The sequence below is a fragment of the Macrobrachium rosenbergii genome, chromosome 59 (assembly GCF_040412425.1).
Source record: "Macrobrachium rosenbergii isolate ZJJX-2024 chromosome 59, ASM4041242v1, whole genome shotgun sequence".
Classification (NCBI taxonomy): domain Eukaryota; kingdom Metazoa; phylum Arthropoda; class Malacostraca; order Decapoda; family Palaemonidae; genus Macrobrachium; species Macrobrachium rosenbergii.
In genome coordinates this window covers 913,933-936,788 of record NC_089799.1, presented here as the reverse complement: position 1 = coordinate 936,788, position 22,856 = coordinate 913,933, and the positions used below count along the sequence as shown (strand labels likewise).

The following is a 22,856-nucleotide window of genomic DNA, read 5'->3' as shown; positions in this document are numbered from 1 at the left end:
CCCGTTGCTATATATATAATATGGTTCTAGCCATATAAATAATCTAATATATATATATATATATAGCTGTTAATCAGCTCAGTGGTCTGGATAAACTATATATATATATAATATATATATATATATATATATATATTATATATATGTATATATATATATATATATATATATATATATATATATATATATATATATATATATATATATATATATATATATATATATATATATATATATATATATATATATATATATATATATATATATATATATATATATATATATATATATATATATATATATATATATATATATATATATATATATATATATATATATATATATATATATATATATATATATATATATATATATATATATATATATATATATAATATATATATTCTAATTCATAATATATAATATATTTCTTCGCGTATATAAAATTTGACTCACGTCAGTTCTTACACTGTCTTTATCAGTCTGAAAGGCTTCCATTGTGCGGCTGGATTTCCAGGTTTTGATTTCAATTTCTGCATTGCCAGGCGTCTTCCTTTGGTGAATCAGAAATGATTTCTGTTCCAACGAATGGTTGTACGTTGATTCTCTCTCTCTCTCTCTTTTCTTTTGTAATTTTTTCTCTGTAAATTTTTTCCTGTTTAATTTTTTTTTCTCTTTTTAATATATATATATATATATATATTATCCCTTTATATATTTATATATTTAAACATTTTTCCTTTTTAATTTTTTCCAGTGTAATCTGGATTAAATCTTTTATAATTTTTCAGTTCTTTTAACATCATTTTACAGTGTCATAACTTGATGCACAGTGCCATTGACAGTGCTAACAGCAAGAATAGGCATCAAGCACCAATAATGGTGAAACCAATTTATGGGGCAATCAACTTTTGCTTTTGCACTGGAACGGATCCTTGCCATAAGTTGAGGACCTACTATATATATAGTATATATATATATTATATATATATTTCGCTATATATTTTATATATATATATATTATATATATATATATATAATATATCAATATATATATAATTATATACATTATATAATATATATACATATATATGTATGTGAATATGATGCTTCTACTTGTCTTATGCTTGAATCATGTTTTTTGTGTGCCTTTTAATAGCAATCCTGCCCTCAATGCAAGGTAAATGTTTGTGTAGAGACAAAGAAATATTTTGGTTATGATGCATGTTGTTTGCACTGATTTTTTCTCTACAGCAAAGGCTGGAGAGACTGGCATTTCCATTGTATATACTGCACAGTTGACTGATTGATACTGTATTGGTGGGAAACCTTTGCACAGGTCTGCAGTATAGTAACTCAGTCTTTTCTTGCAGGACTTTCTATTTGTTTGGCCTTTTGGTTGCACTTTTAATAGCATTAGGAGCTTCACACTTTTAGTCATGATAGAATTCACGATTTTTCAGTTGCATTGAACTAAAATACAGTCATACCCTGAACTTATGTGAGGTTAGGTTCCAGAACCCCTCGAGTAAGACAAATTTTCGTGTAAGTTTGGCGTGGTCTCAAAAAATGCAAATAAATGCTTACTTCTAACGTTTCAACACTATATATGACCCTAATCATGCTCCCAAATTATTAAGCTAACTTTTAAATGAAATTAAAGTTACTGTAATTTCAATCAAAGGTTAGCTTAATACATTACCTGTAAAAAAAGAAATAAATGGTTGCCATAAAAAGAGTCAGAAGAGAATTTCTGTCTCTCTCCCCTTCTGACTGGTCTATTTTTAGAAGTCTTCTCAACCTCTTTTTAATAACTTCTTTATTCTATGTCTCTTTCTTTGTTCTGAAATGCTTTTTCATGAACAAAGTGTTTTTTATTTTGACTAATACAACACTTAGTTATTATGTCTCTGTATTTTAGAACGTGTTTGCCACACTAGCGCATTTACACTTCATAGACGGTACAAGTAAAATTAGATCAATTTAAAATATCTAATGTACAGGTAAAGACGTACAGAGAAATAATAAGTTGTAAAAATGTGTGAGCGCTAACTATGAACGGGAGAGAGAGAGAGAGAGAGAGAGAGAGAGAGAGAGAGAGAGAGAGAGAGAGAGAGAGAGAGAGAGAGAGAGATAAGGGTTGTCCTTATTTAAGAGAGTGAAATTATTTATCAATTATTATGGATACTGAGAAAATAACACACAAGAGAGAGAGAGAGAGAGAGGAGTTATTCTTACGTTAGGTATCAAAAGATGAAAATTCAGTATTAAACTAACTTTTAAATTAAATTAAAGTTACTGTAATTTTGTTTAAACATTAGCTTAATACATTACCCTTAGAAAAAGAAACAAATGGTTGACATAAGAATATAGGAGAGTGTGAAGATTAGTATACTATTTCTCTCTCCCCCATTCCACCGATTTATTTTTAGAGGTCTTCTCAACCTCGTTTTTAAAAACACCTTTATTTTGTCTCTTTCTCTTTGTTCTGAAATGCTCTATGTCTATATGTTCCAGAACAGCGCATTTATAGTTTGTAGACGGTACAGGTAAAATTAGATCAATTTAAAATTATCTACTGTACAGGTAAAGACATACAGAGAAACAGTAATACGTAGGTTGCGCTAACTACGAACGAGAGAGAGTGAGAGATAACAGTTGTCCTTACTTAAGAGAGTGAAATTTGTTATAAATTATTACAGACAGAGAGAGAGAATTACATAAGAAATCTTTGACCTGGTAATCAGCAACACTTCCCGTTCTTGTCATGTTCAAGTGACATGTCTGACTGCTTTGTGTTCGAGCTGCTTCTCAAAAGTAGTCAAGGAATTTTAGGAAAATCAACCTAACTAATTTGCAAGAAGTTCAAACTTGGCACAGTTGTACATTGACCCATAGTGATTAAAATATTAAAAATCCTTGTATACTGAAGCTGTGCTCTAGCCGCCATATTGGAAAATGGTGGCTGATTTTCTTAATTTTGTCTCTATCTTCTAAACCGTTAGAGTTATAGAAAATATGCAAGAATTACAAACTGTTTCTCATAAAAAAATAAAAATTTTTTCTAAAATAAGTTTTTTTGTAGGATGAAAAATAAAAAAGTTACGGGGGAAACCTTATGTTTCCTATATGCTTGATCACAAAACAGTAAGCATTATCAGCTTATACAGGAAAGATTAATTACTGTTTAGAAACTAATATACATACTGTATATGTAAAATTATCAACTTCATGAAATATTTGCAGTCATTATTTCAGTGTTTACAGAAATTTTTTATAGTATGTAAGGAAGGTATTGAGTGACATACTGGCTGAGTGTTGTCTAGTTTATTGGTGGTTCCTTACTGAATGCATGTGGAGGAGCGTGAGAGCCTCGGCGTGGGGGCGGGCGCGGGTGCTATGGGAGGGAGGTAGACATCCGAATCCGCGAGGTTAGCAGTTAACTGAACAAGGGAGGGGATGTCCGCATCCATGCTCGCTCTTTGCCCTCTTAATTGGAGTGGGATACTCTCGTCAAAACGCACTTGGAAGCGCGCCGTGTGAGTCCGCTAATGACGCTGGTGATTTTGCCGACGAGAGTCAGCACGCCCGAACGCTGGTTACAGCGCCATAATTAGTCCGCTAGGGGCGAGTTAGTTCCTGGAGCCAAGACTGAGTCGCCGCATGGGTCCGCTAATGGCTCCGGGAACCACTCTGGGGTCACCACTATAAGAGGTGCAAAAAAAACGAGCAGGTAAAAGAGTACTGCTGATTTATTCATGATCCAGGCGGTTTATATAGCGGCAGACTGATGTCGTGCCATGGAATACAATGGGAGCATAGGTGACCTGAGGTCGATAATAATTAACAATAAATACAGCGAACGAGTACACTTTACAATGTGAGAATTGACAGAATTGAAATTGAATACAATCTTGATGCCTGTGAAAGAAGAAATACATGGTACACAAATGAGGACAGGTAAACAATTATATACATAGTTTAAATGATTGGATTTACGTGACCTGGCACGTCAGGTGTGACAAATTGTAGAGGCAAAGAAAATGGGATGGCACCAAAGAAAACTTGCTAAGCAGAGACTTTACAAATAACATGTTCAGCAGAGACTTTACAAATGACTTTACAATATCATCAAAATAATAATAGACAATATCCAATTTAAATGAAATCAAACTTTTCAGTTCAATTTGGTTTATGCCATACCAAGTTTTAAAAATATTCTGATTTACCAGAAATACTTATCTGCCAGATCACATCACAATATACAGTGAATATTAAATAATGCATATCTTTAAGAGGTTAGCGAATATTTTGATAATACTGAAAAAATAATGATAATGTTGATATGCAAAAGTAGAATCAGTACATTCTTATTCTGTTCTTTTTATGGAATACCGAAATGACATATTTTTCTAATTTTCTAGAAATATAGTACCTTACTCTTATATCACATCACAGTTGGCAACAAATAGTCTCTAATAATAAATTATCTTATGAATATCAAAAGTGCTATACACATTTTCAAGCAAGTTATTTCACAGTTTTCCAGCTCAGTACTCTGGTTCTTCTAAAATTATTTCAACTGAGTTTTCACAATTACATCCTTGGCACTCTCCACACATCGCTGAGCAGTGCATACCGAATTGTGCACATTTGCACCTATTGTTCCATGAAACCTTAAAATTGCACGAAACCAGGTTCAGGAGTTTCAAAGAAACCGCGTCATTGGTAGTGGAGACAGATTTCAGTGATTTTCCTATCATTGACCAACCCCATTTTGTTGGATCCAAGCAGTTTCCAAGCCATTCCTGTACTTGCAAATACATTCTGTAGGAGTGTTGTTCTACAGCTGCACTGGTTTGCGGGAAAGAGGCCAGCTTAAAAGATGTACTTAATTTCTTCTCTGCAATAATTCTATAATACATGAAATATCTGAGCTCATTTAATGACTTTGATTTAGAGACTAATACACACATAAACAAAGCCACTCCAACATCTTATAAAAACATAACAGACACCTCACATGTCTCGAACTGTTGACCTACCCGCCCAGTTCTCCTCGCTGCTTGGGAGAAAGGGAGCTGGGGATTGGCACGATACATGTACACATCGTTACCGGGGTCTAAGTGATGTCAGGCAGGGCAGCCGATCGAGGCTACGGCCTACCCCAACGCCAAATCAAAGTCCTTCGTAAAGAAGGCAGCATGCTTACCCCATATAGAAAATGGGAAAAAAAGCACGTTAAAACGAAGAAGATTCAGACCCATACCATTTAAGAATGAACTTTTCACCGTCATCTTTTATAGCATCCTTGCTGGTATCCTTCTGATTGAATATTTCCATTTGCTCTCACAAAACCTGATTATTTTGCAGAAGCCTAAGTGCTCTAATTTTACATTTTTTGTAGTGCAGATGTTGTGCAAGACTCACTCATGGCATAATCAAAAGCCAAAATGTCACAGCTCACCCATATGTGTTTTCTCTGTCTGAATGTTGTACAATTTGTTAGTGCTACCTGATTTTCCTGGTTTAAGGGACCAGATTTCAAGATCTTTATTAGCTAAAGCAGTTAAAAGCACAAGCAAATCAGTATCCTGCCCAACAACAGTTGGATATTTTTCTTTAGCGTGATCAAGAACAACTTTGTTGATAACAGTATCTGCATCACTTTCAGCTTGTAGAACTGAATGACCTTTGTTTTTCATTTTAAGCATAACAGGATCAATTAGAGAGCGTTTGTCTCTTTGGTTTGCTTGTGGAATAGTAGCTGGTGTAATTTCTTGAAGTTTTCTTTGCTGCTCGGCGCTCTTGCTCAACTTTTTAAGTAGTGTCTCTCCCTGGATACCAATCAAAAACTACACTGCAGCATTTTCCATAATAACTCTTATCATAGCTTACATGTAAATCCAGTATCTGACCAAATGTTGCTGGTTTTGGCTAAGGAACAGTTGAAGCAGATTTCCACCATCTAGAACATAATATGGGTTAGAAGGTAAAAATAAAGTCTCTTTCTTGGAGCAAAAGGCATTCAAAAAGGGAGACTTTGTTCCTTTCCTTAACTGTGAGGAGTCAACTGATGATGGAGGTTATTCCAACTCACTCAGAATAAGTAGAGCATTTCAAACTGTCGGTGTTATCGTATAGCTTAAACAATTCAAAACATACTGACCCAATCGTAGCCTAAGTCTTATGCTACGACACCCAGGTTAGCCTACTTCATTCTTATGATTGTTCAAATTGTGATTATATCAATACATTGCGTAGTGTATCTGAACTAAACAAACGATATTAACATACTGTTGGTGCATTCAATGTTCGTAGCTTGAAATACAGTAGTCAGATTGGCATGAGCACAATCTTTATTTCATTACCCTCATCCAAAGCACACCTCAGAAATTCTCCTTACATTTAGATATGCATATCTCCTAAAGGAAGTTTCCCTAAATGTACTTTAAGATGAATAGGAATACTTAAGTGGATTTGTAGGCACCGACAATTATGGCAGCATTCTTGAGTCCCCACTAGCTCGAACCACTCTGTATCAAGGTTATGAAGAGACTGACTTCACGGCCATCTTTGACCAACACCAAACCTTCGACTAACCACCGGACAAACAACCGTTACCAGTAGTTAAGCACTATTATGCGTATACTTACAATTAAACATACAAAACAGATAAAACAACACCTTTCATTACTAAGTACAGACACAACAAAACTTTATATCCTTCTTCTACATAGTACGCATTTCCACTTTACGTAAATTTAAAGAGAATACATAAATCTATACCACAACTTGTAGAAAAGTACAATCTCTCTTGTCGAAGTTTCGACATACTCCCCCGCAAGAAAACTTATGCCTACGTTATTTACAATAGTCCTGTTCTTATCAATGCCTTTCTGGCTTCTGCAGCTATTTGAGCAGTCCTTCTGCTCGGGCAGGTGCTTGAGTGAATACCATCTGTGTCAGGATTAGTGTCCCTTATCTCCTGCCACAGCTCTAAGGGGTAAAGGGGTATAACTTAATTACAGGTCTCATAAGCTGGGTATGTGCCGTTCTTAGGGCAGCCACTCTTGGGATCTTGCCTCTCCCCATGTGTAACTTGATCACTTGGCCCAACTTCCACTTGCTCCTTGGCCCCTCGTCATGAATGAGGATAACTTCCTCTACCCTGGGCCAAGAGCCATGCACTATTCCTCTCGATGGGTCTCTCTTAACGTTGTTAAATACTCCCTCTCCCATCTCTTCCACAAGTCGTCACACAACTTGGATACGTACATGTATCTTTGCTCGGTGAACTCTCTCCGTCCATAGGTAGGGTCACCGGAGATCTCTTCCCAATTTACTACTTCTCTTGGGAGGGACTTAAGCTTTTGTCTAAGGATCAAATGGTTAGGTGTTAAAATTTCCAGTTGATTCAAATCCCCAGGCTTGTAACTTAATGGTCTGTCATTGATAATTCCTTCCAGCTCCACCAGCACACAGGTCAGTTCCTCAAAACTGAGCAAGGCTTGGCCTACGATCTTTTTTAGACATGACTTCAGAAGTCCTATCAGTCTTTCCCATATAGCACCAAACCATGTGCTCTTGCTGGAATGAACTTCCAGTTACACTTTATATCTAACAGATGTTCTTTTATTCTGAGATTCTCCGACATGGTCTTAAAGTATTCTGATGCCGCTACAAACGTGGTGGCGTTGTCACTCAACATGAGTGCTGGGAACCTCTTCTGCTACAGAATTTTCTAAAACTCATGACGAAAGAGTCACAGGACTGGTTATCAACTAGCTCCACACTGGCATCGCAGAATGTGTGTAAGGAGTCCCCTTTTCCTAGGCCAGTATTCCTAGGAAAGGAAATATCAAGACATTTTTCTAAGTCGTCGGATAACTCAACCCATTGGTCCTGTAATGGGTCTGGGAGTTGTTCTTCCCAATCCAGTTGTTGCTTCCACAAATTCTGCAGGTATATCTTTGTCCTAAAATTGCAGTAGAATTTTTAGTAGGTCAGCTGTTATATGTGTCCCGTCCAGAAACAATCGTCCAACCTTAACCCACTTTTCCCCTGTCTGACCGAACATTCAAATACTCCTAACAGGGGCTGTTGCACTGTCCTTAACACCATGATGTGCCAAGAAATGACAGTCTTCTGGTTTAAAATATTCCACTCTCTCTATGAATCTCCTATCCTCCTGATCCTTCAGGATTTACTGGTAGTGTGCTAGATACTTAGTGTCCTGAAACTTGACACACTGTTGTTTTAATCTGTTCAAAGCCAACCCAAAGTTGGAAGTTAATTTCCTATTATTGCCTTTCCAAGGCAGTGCCACAACATACTGTTTGTCAATTTCAGAATAAGTTATAGTACTCTCAAAGTTCTCTAATACCTTCCGTTCCTGTTCTGTTATTTCATTGCAGTCAACACCTAAATGATCCAAATTCTATAAACTTTCAAGATCTTCCCTTGGATCCTTTAATTGAGTAGCCCCTTCAGCCATAATTATGTCGTCGGTTTCCACTGCCAGTTTTAAAATGAAGACATGAGTCTCCTTGGTGGGAGGAGAACTACATGTTCCAGTTTCCACGTAACCAAATATGGTTGGTAGCAGTACTAGATTTTCAAATTTCCTAAACCCTGGGTGTAAGATGTTATACACGTTGTCAACCCCTATTAACAATTCAATAGGCAATTGTTTCTCTACGGGTAGATCAAAATCTTTATCAGCCAAGCTGAATTTCGTTTTACACAATGACCTTTAAGTTCTTCTTAACGCCGAATTTCTTTGTAAATTGTGGTAGCTCGTCCACCACTATAGCCTACAATCCATATTTATTAATCTACCCCGATGAGGTATGGCGATGTTCGCCATTTCATATTCCTTAACTGGTGCAGTAGTTAAGTAACCTCTCAATGATATGTTTTCAACTCCCTTGCTTTTATAGTGGAGTCCCTCAAGAGCAGATTTCTTTATAAATGATCTCTTGGCACAGGCATCTAACAACCCTCTGTTTTGCACAATGCGACCTCTTTTACCCTTTGGGGTCATTGTGGCTGTGGGTAAGATCGACGTCCTAGTCGTCTTATTTCCCTGTCCAGTATTCGTCAAAGAGAGAGTTCCAATTTGTACCTCACCTGCTTTAGATTTATTTGGCTGGTTTCGATTGCATATAGCACTATGATGTCTAACAGTTCAGCCGTTATTACAACCTTGCCTGTCACAGTCAGAACTGAAGTGTTTACTGGATGCATGCACGAAACACAAACCCAGAACTCTGAATCGTTCTATCTTGCCTCCTCTGGTTATATAGGATTTACAGTGTGTCCATATATAATTGCCTCCGCAAAGTGCACATCCTTTAACCTGGTTTACCTTGGCTTTGTTCGTACTTTCTTTAAGCCTTACCGATGTCATTTTTGGTCTCACAGACTGCCGTTGTTCTACTGCGAAAGCAGATACCGTTGTCAGTGTATTAGCTTTTGCTGGTTCAGTCTGTGGAAAAGCCCTCAAGTTGTGTATTTCTTCTTCAAGATATTTTTTAAAGGTGCCAAATTTCAGCCAACTTTCTCTATACCTTCGTTTTATTATTTCACTTAAACTACTTGGTAGTCTGGTGTAGAGCAAGATGGTATACAATTCACTCAATTCCAGCTTTTCACTCTCCAATGATCTTATGCAGCATCCGAATTGCGCTCTATATTCTTGTAGCGATTCTGCATCTGCCTTGGGAGTCGCTTTGGAAGAGTTTTCTAACTAAACACAACTTGATTTTGTCTTTTCTGCCATAGGGGTCTTTTAACAGGTTCACTGTTTGTAAATATTTATCACCTAATTTAAAATATTTATCGCCTAATTTAAAACCAGATATCAGTTCCAGAGCCTCACCTTCCAACAGGCCCTTCAAATAAGAAAGCTTCTGTATATATTCAAAATTAGTACGTTGGTGCACTGATACTTCACAAAGTTCCCAAAATGAATTCCATTCCGATACATCACCTTTGAAATGTTTGCGGTCTAATTTGGGTAACTTCACAGTAGCTTTAACAGGTGATATCGGTGCACTAGATTCACCTCTTACAGCTAGAAGACTCGTGATGGAGGAGTTTAGTCTATGAATTTCAGTGCCTACCTTTGGGCTATATTCTGCGTGATTCATAATTTGGTCAGGTTATCCCCCAGGATCTGTCCGATCCAATATTTCGTTATCCAATTCCTGGATTTTCTGTAAGTATTCCTTCAAGGGGTGTCTCAGTGAAGAAATACTATTGATATCACGTGCATCAATAGTGGTTTCAACCTTTTTCGTCCAGTTAGTTATCACAGACTTAAAACCCCCCCCTTCCCCTCTTCAGTTCTTCCAGGTCAGACATCTTAGCCTATAATTTACCAACACCAAATACACAAGTTCTTAATTACTAAAAGTGTACAACTGCCAATTAAAAAATATATATATATGTATATATATATATATATATATATATATATATATATATATATATATATATATATATATATATACACATTAGCAAATATATAATATTTAAAGGTTGGCTACACCTCTTCAAATCAATCAGTGGTAGATCACTACCAGTTATATCATATATACCGGGTGTTTCGAAATTAGAGTCCCCTGCCTCCACAGAACAAATGGAAAGTTATGAAGTTTTCTGCTATAGCCTATCTCCATGTACAATCACTCAAAAAAGTTTTGCAACATACTTCAAAAGTTTTCGGACAACAGCTTATAATAGCGACATCTGGCGCTATTTGGCAACTCTGTTGTAAGCGCATGACACAACTGAACACTAGTGGTGGGTCCGAGAAATTACCTGCAGTTTCCGTTAAACAGGGCGTTTTCTGATACTGCTTACTGTTGGCATACTTTACTTAATTAAAAGATGTTACTATAATACTTCAGAGGTCATCGCTGTTCTTATGTTTTAATATTTTCATCTCCAACTGCCATCACTATCGTTGTTTTGTCTCCTTCATATATGTGAACTTTGTAGACATAGGCCTATGACTGTTATAAGTTGAACTATTAGTCTTATTAACATCAACAAATACGACTTTTGTAAAGGTTTGTTTGCACATTATTATTAATAAAATTTTGAATGACTAATCCTATGTATATTGTGAACTAGTGGAACTTAATATAAAATATACTGAATTAGACTAACAGAATTCACGTCTATTTTTGTAATACATAGAATATAATCATGAGCACACACACACACACACACACACACACACACACACACACACACACATATATATATATATATATATATATATATATATATATATATATATATATATATATATATATATATATATATATATAAATAATGCCATTATCATGTGTAATTTCTCATTTCTTTCATTACTACTTAGGCCTATCATTTTGATGCCTCTTATGAAGTTAACTGAATATATAACGTCTATTTTTGTATTTCTTATTATCTAAGTTTCTAAAGAGTTATAATTAGCAAGAAGTTCAACATTAGTTTAGTTAATGCTAAATGCCAGCAGTGAAGAAGACTACCATGCTCATCAGTGGAGAATTTCTCCTCCTCATCGTAAAAGATGACTCTTACAGAAATCATCAGCCACTGGATTATATTATAACACAAGCCCTAGCCTCTGTTCTTTGTGTTTCGCTGATATGAAGTGTTTCTTGGCAGGAGTATGGTGAAATAATATCTTGGTTTCATGTAGCCTGTTACGGATGGTGTGAGCAGCAACTTGAAGGGAGAGCGTAATGTTCTCTCTTTTTAGCAACACTGGCTGTAAGAGGAGTTAGGCGGAGCTCCCTCAGTGATCATCCGGTGATGATCCTTAGCGCAACAATGGGGTTGTCCTCCACTTTTTACAATGAATTTATCATATTTCCTCGTTCTCTCTGTTGTTGTATCCCTCTATACATGGTTGTTTTATTTACGCTAAGCTGCCGGGCAATACCTACAATTGACATTAGTCTTATGCATGCAATAAGATGTTGCCCATCTTATTGGTGCAAGTGACGAGACAGTTTAGTTTAACTTTCCTGCCCGAATGTGGAGTCACACGATAACATACAACGTTATGAGATTTTTTCTTTTTTGTTTTTGTCAACAATAATGGTTGAATTCTTTCTTTCTTTAATTATATATAATTTCATTGGTGATTATTCAATATTATTTTATTAGTCAATAAGCTTTTATCTGGATTCGAAATATAGTTTCTTCTTCGACTCTTTTGCCCAATCATCTGAAGTGAAATTTTTCAAAATGTTTCGTCATTTTTTGTAATATGAATTTTTCACTCACCATTCTTTTTTATGATTAATAACCAAAGTCGAATAAAAAAATTACATTTCCTTGTAAATATCAAAAGAACAAATTACTGTTAGGTTAACGAAAACTTCTGGAACATGTTGCAAAACATTTTTGAGTGACTGTACATTATTTTAAGTTTCTATTAGGCTATTTTTCATTTTAAATTTCTTGTATTTTCAGACTGAGTGACGTAGTTAGATACAGCCATGGCTAACGGCTCGGAGGAAATCAGATGGATTCACCGAATACAGGCTATAACCTTCAGAGAGCCCAGGGATGCTGGCGCAGCCTTCATTTCACGTTCCTAGATAGCTAAATACATTAAAAGAGATGAATCCTTTGTTAAAAGAAACTGGAACAAAAATCCATATGATTGTCATCATGAAAAGAGTGAGAATCTTGGAAGGCCTGAAGTCCTTTCTCAGCAGTCAAAAGACATCATAGCAGAGGCAGTGGGTAGACCAAGAAAGCCTTTATGTAAATTGGCGCTTGAACTAGAAAAAAAAAGGGGGAAGAAGAGAAGTTATAGTGCTGTATACCGTGAGTTGAAAAAATCTGGTATCAAGCCATTTAATGTTATCAGCAAGCCCAACATCACTCAGCAACAGAGAGAAGACCGTGCATGGTTTTGTAGTTCATTTTTAAAGATTGGGATGAAGCTGACTTTCATTTTTAAAGATTGGGATGAAGCTGACTTTCTCCATGTTGCCGCATCAGATGAATTCTTCACTTACACAGTCAGGAAGCCAAACCATAAAAATGACATCATTTGGGCTGCAAAGTTGGAGATATCAGCAATGACGTGCGCTATCGCCAAGTTGTGAAATTTCCTGAATGTTTGGGAATTTTTCTGTTTCACAGCCAAACAGTTAATGTGAATCATCAAAGAAAAAGGACAGTCATGGAATGGCGAATACTTCAGAGAAACTGTGCTTACTGGTGTAATATTTCCTTTCCTCAAAGATCCTGAAAATGTGTTATCTGTTGAAGAAGTCACATTTTTGCATGATAAGGCACCATGTCTCAAGGCTCTTCAGACACAGGAGCTGCTTCGAAACAGTGGTATCGATTTCTTCTTGTCAAGTGAATTTCCAGGTAGCTCCCCTGACCTTAATGTGTGTGAAAACATTGGTAGTATCTTAAAGGATCGTGTTGAAGCACGCACAGTGAACTATGATGGTATACCAAGCCTCAACGACCTGCGAAGAGAGGTGACTGAAGTGCTCAGGGAAATGGAGTTTGACTCTCGGCTTTTTTGTGATTTGCTGAAATCATACCCCTCAAGAATGCAGGCTGTGGTACAGGCAGATGGAGGCCACACAAAATATTAAATACTCACAGAGAAACTTAAATAAATACCTGTTCTGAATTACTTTTGTTTTTGTCCATATCAGTTTTAGTTTATGCTGTAGAGGGGTGGGGGCTCAAATTTTGAAACACCCTGTATGTATGCGCCTTTGACTACACATACATATATACAATGCGCAAAAGGGTTTTATTCCAAATTAAATTTCACTTAAGTATCTTAAAACTTACCATAAACTTTAATCCTACTAATCCATTTCAGGCTAGGCTAACATGTGACATTCTAAAATGGCGCCACCATCAGCCGGTCACGTCTTTATCTTTATCGCCAAATATCACAACAATCCTTAAAATTTCATAAACTTTAACTGTACAGATCTCTGCTATAACAACCAATCGCTGAAATCCTGGTCACGCCACCATTTTATTCCAACTCATTCAGAATAAGTAGAGCATTTCAAACCATCAGTGTTATCATATAGCCTAAACGATTCGAAATGTACTGACCCAATCGTAGCCTAATTCTTATGCTATGACACCCAGGTTACTTCGTTCTTATGATAGTTCAAATTGTGATTATATCAACACATTGCATTGTGTATATGAACTAAACAAACGATATTAACTTACTGTTGGTGCATTCATTGTTCCTAGCTTGAAATACAGTACTGTAGTCAGATTGGCGTGAGCACAATCTCTATTTCACAATCCTCATCCAAAGCACACCTCAAGAAATTCTCCTTACTTTTAGATATGCATATCTCCTAAAGGAAGAGTCCCTAAATGTACTTTAAGATGAATAGGAATACTTAAGTGGATTTGTAGGCACCGACAATTATGGCTGCATTCTTGAGTCCCCACTAGCTCGAACTACTCTGTATCAAGGTTATGAAGAGACTGACTTCATGGCCGTCTTTGACCGACACCAAACCTTCAACTAACCACCGTCGACTAACTACCGGACAAACAACCGATACCGGTAGTTAAGCACTATTACACGTATACTTACAATTAAACACACAAAACAACTAAAACAACGCCTTTCATTACTAAATAAAAACACAACAAAACATAATATCCTTCTTCTACATAATACGCATTTCCACTTTATAAAACTATACCACAACTGGCGGAAAAGTACAATCTCTCTTGTCAAAGTTTTGACAGAGGTACACTTGCTAGCTTCTACTCGAAGTACTCTTTTATATCCGTTTTACTAACATCCAGGCATAACATTCTGTATAAGAGTTCTTGTTGGAAGCTCAATATCACATTTTTATCATGCATCTTTATTTTGCCTGATGTTAGTTTAGACAAAGGAACAAGTTTCCTCTTTTGCTGCATATGAACATCATAAAATTTACTTCCTGAAAGTGATCTGATGGTTTCTTTTCCTATTTCCAGTGCTCTATGACAGGTTATTGCTTGGTCTGCTACCAGCCCATTTGTGATGTTAACTAACTGTCCTGATAACTGACGAAAGGGGATATGTCCTTTTAGCCAGTTGATAAACTTGCTAAGATCTTCATTATCTCTTTATATTCGAGATTTTCCAGATTCTGTGTTCAGCAGAACATTTTTTACATTGACCCCAGTAAACACTGATAAAACCTCAGAACTCTCAAAACCAATTGCAGCTGATGGCACCCACCTCTGTAGGGTTGAATCTGTTATTCCCTGACCACAAGTAAGTCCACCAATTGCTTTCAAGTTAAGCGTCAAAATCTGCTCAATACACATCATTTGAAAATCCTAACCAGAATCTGTCACTACGCCTAATAGCAAAGTAACCATCTCTTGTAAATCTCTGAAAATCTAGAGCTGACATTTTATATGTAAATCCTCCAGCACATTTAGCATAGTGTAAATGTCCGGCACTGTGAAAATAGGGCATCATTTCCAATCACCAGTTCGTTCTGTTCTAATAAAATGCAGGATAAGCAAAACTTGTTGAAAATATTGAAGCCATAATTTTGAATCGTTATTTCAAAGTCCATTGTACATATGAAATTAAAAGAAAGCAAGTTTACTTATGATATTATAGTGTATCTCTATCGATATAATATTCAGTTGTAAAATAATATAATGATGATGATGATAATTATTATTATCATTAATCAATTTGCTCATTTCCTGTGTCGATATATTGCCTTTTACAGCATAATGCATTTTTCATAAACATCAAACTGCTTTCAAGTATGTAAATATGTTATATTGAATATCTAAGTTCTTTAATTGAGCATATCTATTTATTTCAATTCTACCAGAAAAATTCCTTCTACCAGTCTTTTCTATTATTTAAAAAGGAACAATTTTCAACTCTTGAAAAATTTCCGTATCTGCAACAGTTTACAAGTTATTGCAGAAAAACAGAATTTCGTCTGCCATTTTCCAAGATGGCCGCCCTAGCGCAGCCTGTATCGATGAGGACTTTTAGTATGTTCATCAGAGTGGCCTAAAGAAACCACAGACCAATTTTCATGTTCCTGCAAATTTGTTAGGTTGATTGATGTTTTTTGCTTAAAATTCCTCAACTAAAAGATGAGGGAAAGAATTTGTTTGTTTAAAATACGTATCACATACGAATTTTGTAATTACAGTTATATTATTATTATTTGAAAATTAGCACTTATTATTAGGTAAAAAATTTATTTATCATACAAAACAAATAAACATACATGTACCATAAAAATTCTCTATCAGTAAAAGAGAGAGAGAGAAATTATTACTTTTATTAATTAATGTTATTCAGTTTACACATTAAAGCTTGAAAACTTATAAATTACATTAAAAATGAAACAAACACTTTTGCAGGGTTTCTCAGTATTCGCAAATGTTCGCATCTGTGAAAAACTCGTGTGTGACAATTAGTTAGGTTCCAACAAAAAGTTTGTGTGTCTGTGAATTCGCGCAACTCGAATCACGCAAGTTCGGGGTATTACTGTATGAAAAAAAAGAAAACAATACCAATGTGCAAGACAAACATGAGTGCAGAGTGTAGCCGAGACAAACCTGCTGACATATCCCAGCAAAGCGTCCATATCCACAGTTCTCTCCTGAAATTATAACTTTTGCAAGATTTCGTGAATTTTAATAAAGTTGTGCAAGTCCTCATGTTAGCAAATAAAAAAAAATATTTCAAGGATTTACAATGTGATTGTTAGTTTTTTCTCTATTACCAAAACTGTTTCATTGTCTACAGCTTACCTTGGTATACATTTTTCTTAAATACAGATAATGCAGTATGGTCTGCAGGCTGAGTGTGAACTTTTTTGTGTTTTCATGGTGAGATAGACATTTGTACATGTATTATATGGATTTATAGCCTACTTATCTTTTGAAGTTTTCTTAATATTGTCACTATGCAAAGCTATGCAAATGGCTGCAAAGGTAAAAAAAAAAATACTCCCTTTAATAAATGACAAAAATTTGATGATTAATCATCTTTGCGAAGCAGAAACCTGTGAAATTTGAGGGCCAACTTGTCATACACAAGTTGAAATCCTGCTGGAGTTCTGAAGTTCAATTTCCTAATTCAAAATTGTCAGTTATAACATTAACATACAACAGATGCAAAGGGATTACAATGTCATCAGTACTGATTTACAAGAACTTTTTATGGAAGTATACTTAAGGCAAAACAGCAGGTGACTATGTAAGTGCATTGGCTTCTGAATGGAAGAATAAAGTGGTGTCAGTAAAGCTGTGCACTTGCAACTTGGAAGATTTAAGTTAAAGTCCTGCATGAGAGCTGAAGTTTAGTTCTCTCCTTTAATTGTCAGTTACATCATTCACAAATATCACATGAAAAGGTTATTATATCCTCAGCACAATATTGACATGCAAGAGGGCTTTTTGTGGAAGTAAACCTACTGCAAAACGGCAGGTAGACACATAAATGGCACCGATTTCCAAACAGGAAAAATTTTGTTCCAGTAGTGGAGGTTGGTAAAGCTGTGTGCTTGCAACTTTGAAGACAAGTCACAAATCCTGCTTTGAGGCTGAAGTTTAATTTTTATTCAATTACTGGTTATAGCATTCATATATAGCACATGAAAAAGTGATTATAAAGGTATCAGTACTATCCAGGATATGTCTCCCAATGCATTTATTACTTGCAAAAGCTACCTGGATTTCAGAAGTCATCATTGGCTCAACTGTCAGTCGTTTACAGGAAGTGGACCTTTTGCATCAGGGTCTTCTTTTCTTTTCTAAGACTCTTCTGCTTCATCCTCCCTCCTCAAATGCAATTCAGGCTAGTTCTTGACAATGGATTTTGTATAAAACAATTTTTAAAATCATAATCTTCAGTGCCCTCTTCCCTTTCCTTCATTCTTCCAGGGGATTTTGGCTTAGAAGAATATGTTAGTGGTGGACAGTGGACTGTGAACTGTGGATGTACAATAAACACCACATATTCGCGAACTCGTATTTTTCTCTGTTTGAAGTATCTACCCATTATTCACAGAAAATTCGCCCAGTCGCGGTATTTTTCACTAAGAAATATTCACTAGTTACTGTATTTTCATCTTTTCATGACTAAATGCAATTTTTGTGATAAAACTATTAAAATACTCAGGTATAAGCATAGAGGGGTTTTCTTGTGTTTAAACTATCAAAATAGGCAGTTCTAAGTGTTTTTAGAGGGGTTTTAAGTATTCGCAGATTTTAGCGGGGGGATGGGGGGGTGCGGTACACATCCCCCGTGAATATGGGGGTTTACTGTAGGGTAAAATTTTCTTCTTGAAACTCCATGATGGAGTAGATGGGTCCATTTACCACAAATTAAGAATACGTAACATGATTAATAAGAATACGTAACATGATTAATGGGTTTGTATGGTTGTCTGCCACAGGTTCTAGTGTGTATCTACCATAAATGAGTGGGTGACCATTATAATTATTCTTGTTTAGATGCCTACAGCCTTCTATGATCTTTATTCAATAGACAAAGTTGCTTGAGATTGTACTTCCTCTTTCCCAACTATTGGTAACCATATTCTGTTGAGGTATTACAATATCATACTATCTATAGCCAAAGGTCTTTTATTCTGTATGACATACTTATTACAAAACTTTGGCAACCTTCCTGGGTATTATGGATGCTGATGTACAGTCAAGAAAAGGTGTAAAAGTTACTGAGGTACCATATGCATTTACCTTAGTTTTTCTTTTTACTTGTCTCAACAAATGTCTTTTTTATTTATTCATATTTTTGTCTATATATAATATAATATTCTCTGTTATTATTCTCATTTTCTTTGTTGGTATTTTCCATTTTGGAAGATTCTTTAGCAAACTGGTGCCTTTTTTGGGGGGGCTTGGTGATGTAGAATGTTGTAATAATAATGTAGTAATCATATTTCTTCACATTGTTCACACTTGTCTGACTGGTAACCTGTACAAATTTGGTAAGACCCTACATGACTTAGTTGCCTTAGAGAATGCAGTTCAACAATAACAGTGATACATGTTTTATATGTATGTCCAAACTTCACTCATCATCAAGTGCCCAATCTTTAGTAATGCAGACTTATGTAACTGAGAAAATAAAGAAAAAGTTAAAATAAAAAGCAAGACTTACAAATATATTACAGAAATTACAGTATGCAACATCACATTAATACTTGAAGCCCAGAAGAAATGGCCAGGCTCTTCAAAATATCATGAAGGAAGGGGACATGTACTCAGGATCATGTTGTGGGTTATTGCCTTGTTTTAAGTAGTCACCTTCCTCACCATATGCAGTTATACTGTTTGCTCTAAAAGATAGAGGACAATAGTAGAATACAATAAAAGCAAGGACTATGCAAGATGTATAACAAACTTTGGAGCTAACCATGTGAGTTTTGAACTTAAAATCAATTTTATGCTTATGCATCATCATAAAAGTTTTCAGGTCAGCTTTCCCCTTCATGGAATTGGATGTCCTTATGCACTGCTTTGACTCTGATTTTGTCATATACTCAGACTCTAGAAGCACCTTAGAAGCTTTTAAAAAATTTAATAGCTTTCATCCATTAATTCAAAAAGTTCAGGAGTGGCTTTTTTGTATATATTGTCGACGTAAATCAGTCTCTTTCTGTTGGGTCCCTTCTCACGTGGGGATTCGCGGAAACGAGATGGCAGATAGGGAAGCGAAAGCTGCTAGTATTTTATCAGAAACCTCTTTTAGAAAAGTGCCTCATACAGATCTAAAAGGTCCCATTAGATCTTATGTTTTAAGTAAATGGCAAGAAAGGTGGACTTCTCCCCTTCTTGCCAATAATAAGAAATATAGAAATATTAGGGATAATGTACTACCGTGGTCTTCGTCATTCCAGCTTGACAGACGAACAGAGGTTATTTTAACGAGATTAAGGATTGGGCACACTCGTCTGACCCATCAGTTTATTTTTGAAGGAAGCAGCCCTCCAGAGTGTGCTTACTGTGATGAGACACTAACAGTGGAGCACATTCTGGTGGTCTGCCCCAGATATTTTAACCAAAGAGAGAGATATTTTCAGGGTAAATCCTGTCTGATATTTTGGGAGATGAAGCAGATATTTCTGCTATAATCTCTTTTAAAGTGTATTAAAATTTTTAACGATATTTAATTTTATTTAATAATTTATTACATCACGTAGAATTTTAATGACATTAATTTTTTTATGGATATAGCACATCATTCATTAAACTTCATACCCTTATTTATTGGTCACATCACTTCATTTTATTTATTAATCATTTCCTTCATGAATTCATAACTTTAACATAATTTATTTTCTTTCCATTACGGCGCTGAATGGCCTTGTTGGCCCCAGTGCCTGGGCTTTTGCCCTAAATATCATACATCCATCCATCCATCTTCCCTTTTCATTTCGTCTTCAAACCATCTCAGTCTTTGAAATCAGTCCATTTTCAGTCCTGTGGACACCATGTTTATCCTACTGATGTATGTATTGTTTTTCTGACCAGCTATTCCTCATCCCTTGTATTCATATGTACAAACCAACTCAATCTTTGAAATCACAATCATTTTTCCAGCCTAGGGGCACCACACCTCTCAGCCAGTCCCTCATTTCTATTACTGTACTGGTTCCCACTATACTCTGGCTTTGATTCTTAACATTCTATAGCCACAGTTTTTCAGATCTCTATTTCTGCTACATAGAGTAGTACAGTGCAAGCTTTACATATCAATTGTATGTCTACTTACCCTGCTAATGGCACATTTTTATTTACCATTAGTCTAACTCTCTTCATTTTCATCCACACTGCAGCTACTCTCTGTCTTACTGCTCTCTAAACTCCTACTTCACAGCCCTGTGTTTCCAGTATAACAGAAATGCTCTTCTGTGACTTGCCCCTCTATCAAAAGAGGGTTTGCAATTCCCACCCCACTTCACTCCATGTATATCTTTATATTTATGAGTATCTCTAGTGACATCATCTGTATCTTTGGCACAGTGCAGAGGTCACCCATGCACTTTTCAAACAACTTTTCCATTTTCTACCTTACCACAGTTAAAGTGACCATTGTTTTGCTTCAATTCCCCCAGCCGGCTGATGAAGGGTTTGAGGAATGTATTTCTGGTGATAGAAATTCATTTCTCGCTATAATGTAGTTCGGATTCCACAATAGGCTGTAGGTCCCATTGCTAGGTAACCAATTGGTTCTTAGCCACGTAAAATAAGTCTAATCCTTCGGGCCAGCCCTAGGAGAGCTGTTAATCAGCTCAGTGGTCTGGTTAAAGTAAGGTATACTTAACTTATTGTTTTGCTTATGTTGATATTCAGTCCTCTCATTTCCAGCCACCCTTCCACCTTCAGTACATTTCCACCACTTCTTATTTTCATCTGTCAGCACTAGGGCATCTGCACTCCTTTTGTAACTTCCTTAATTACTATGGTAAACAGCAAAGGACTCAACCTTAATCCTTGATGGATATCAGCATTGTCTCAAATACTTCATATACATCTGCCTATGCCTCCACTCTAAAGCTAGTGTAATGGCAGAGTAAACAGCACAATCTTAATGAGTCTTTCAGGCATCGTCTCCCTTTGCAATACCCATTTAATTATGTTTCTTGGTAGTTTGTCAAATGGCTTTTCAAGATCCACAGTACAAGGTGAAATCTCTTCCTTCTTGCATGGTATTTTTCTTGCAGTTGCTTCTGTTGTTGATCCTTTTAACATGAAGCCAAACAGACAATTATTGATTTATCTGTACCTGCAGTAGGTTGGCTAATCAGCCAAACACCCACAGAGGTAATAACAACAGATGAAGTGAAGTCCTCCTATGACTGGCCATTCTCAAGGAAAACTCTTGAATCTAAGTACAGCGCTGTATGGCACTTTCCCTTTGCCAAGACATCCACCAGATAGTCTGGTATATTCAGTGGTAAATTAGTTCAGAGGTATGGTTAAAATACTTGGTAATCTACACATCAAACCTTTGAACATAATACACTTTTCTTCCTCCCTTGTCAAAATCCCAGCCAGTGGGCTATAAAACTCAAAGTGAGTTAATGAGTCCCAAGCCCAGAGAAAATTGGGTGGGTTAAGTTTGATCCAAAAATTAAAATTAAGCAGCTTATTAATAGTTGTAATACTGGAAACAAATACAAATCTACTAAATACTTAATACTGTATATGTATTCAACTTTTCCAGGCATAGAACAAGATTAGTAATTAATTCAGCATGTCCAGGCATAGAAACATTAAATAAGAGGTCTGCCTCTTGAATTTTAACAATATCTTTTAGAGGCATCCATCATAAGAATGAGGTTTTTCTACAAAATCTTGCAGATGTTTGTAGTTTCAGAAACTTTTGAAGTTTTGCTAGTGCTCATGTGAAATACCATGTTCAAATGGCCCCCTGCAGCTCAACTCAGGTTTTGTGAAACTGATATAGCAATAACCTTTTTCTTACTGTGGATGCCTCTGTAGTGCAGATTTCTTTACCATACTTTTATAAAACTATTTAATGATGTATAGAAAATCAACATGTAAATTTTATTTTGCTCCTCTACCATTTATTTGACTCATTCAACTCATTCCAGTGTTCCTTTCAGCATCTTCAAATACATGTTATTCCAAGGGTCGAGGGAGACTTACCCTGCAGTGATGATATTTACAATGCTGTTGAACACATTCCACTGCAGTCAGGAGATTGGTTGGAATCAGAGCAGTCTCTGTTACTTGCAGAGACATTGAGAAATGAAATTTTCAAAGGTGAATGAACAGCCTTTATA

General features: G+C 35.9%; 1 protein-coding gene across 4 annotated transcripts in view; it reads left to right on the top strand.

The window, feature by feature from the left end:
• LOC136837764 (nitrilase and fragile histidine triad fusion protein NitFhit-like) overlaps positions 1 to 22,856 on the top strand; it is a 193,443-nt gene that overhangs the window by 170,246 nt on the left and 341 nt on the right. For 3 of the 4 annotated variants that reach the window (XM_067102684.1, XM_067102682.1, XM_067102685.1), the window contains one exon: positions 22,665 to 22,836. In XM_067102684.1, coding sequence (XP_066958785.1) covers positions 22,665 to 22,836 — 172 coding nt within the window. The remainder of the gene's footprint in view (positions 1 to 22,664; positions 22,837 to 22,856) is intronic. The other variant, XM_067102683.1, reaches the window with a different exon arrangement.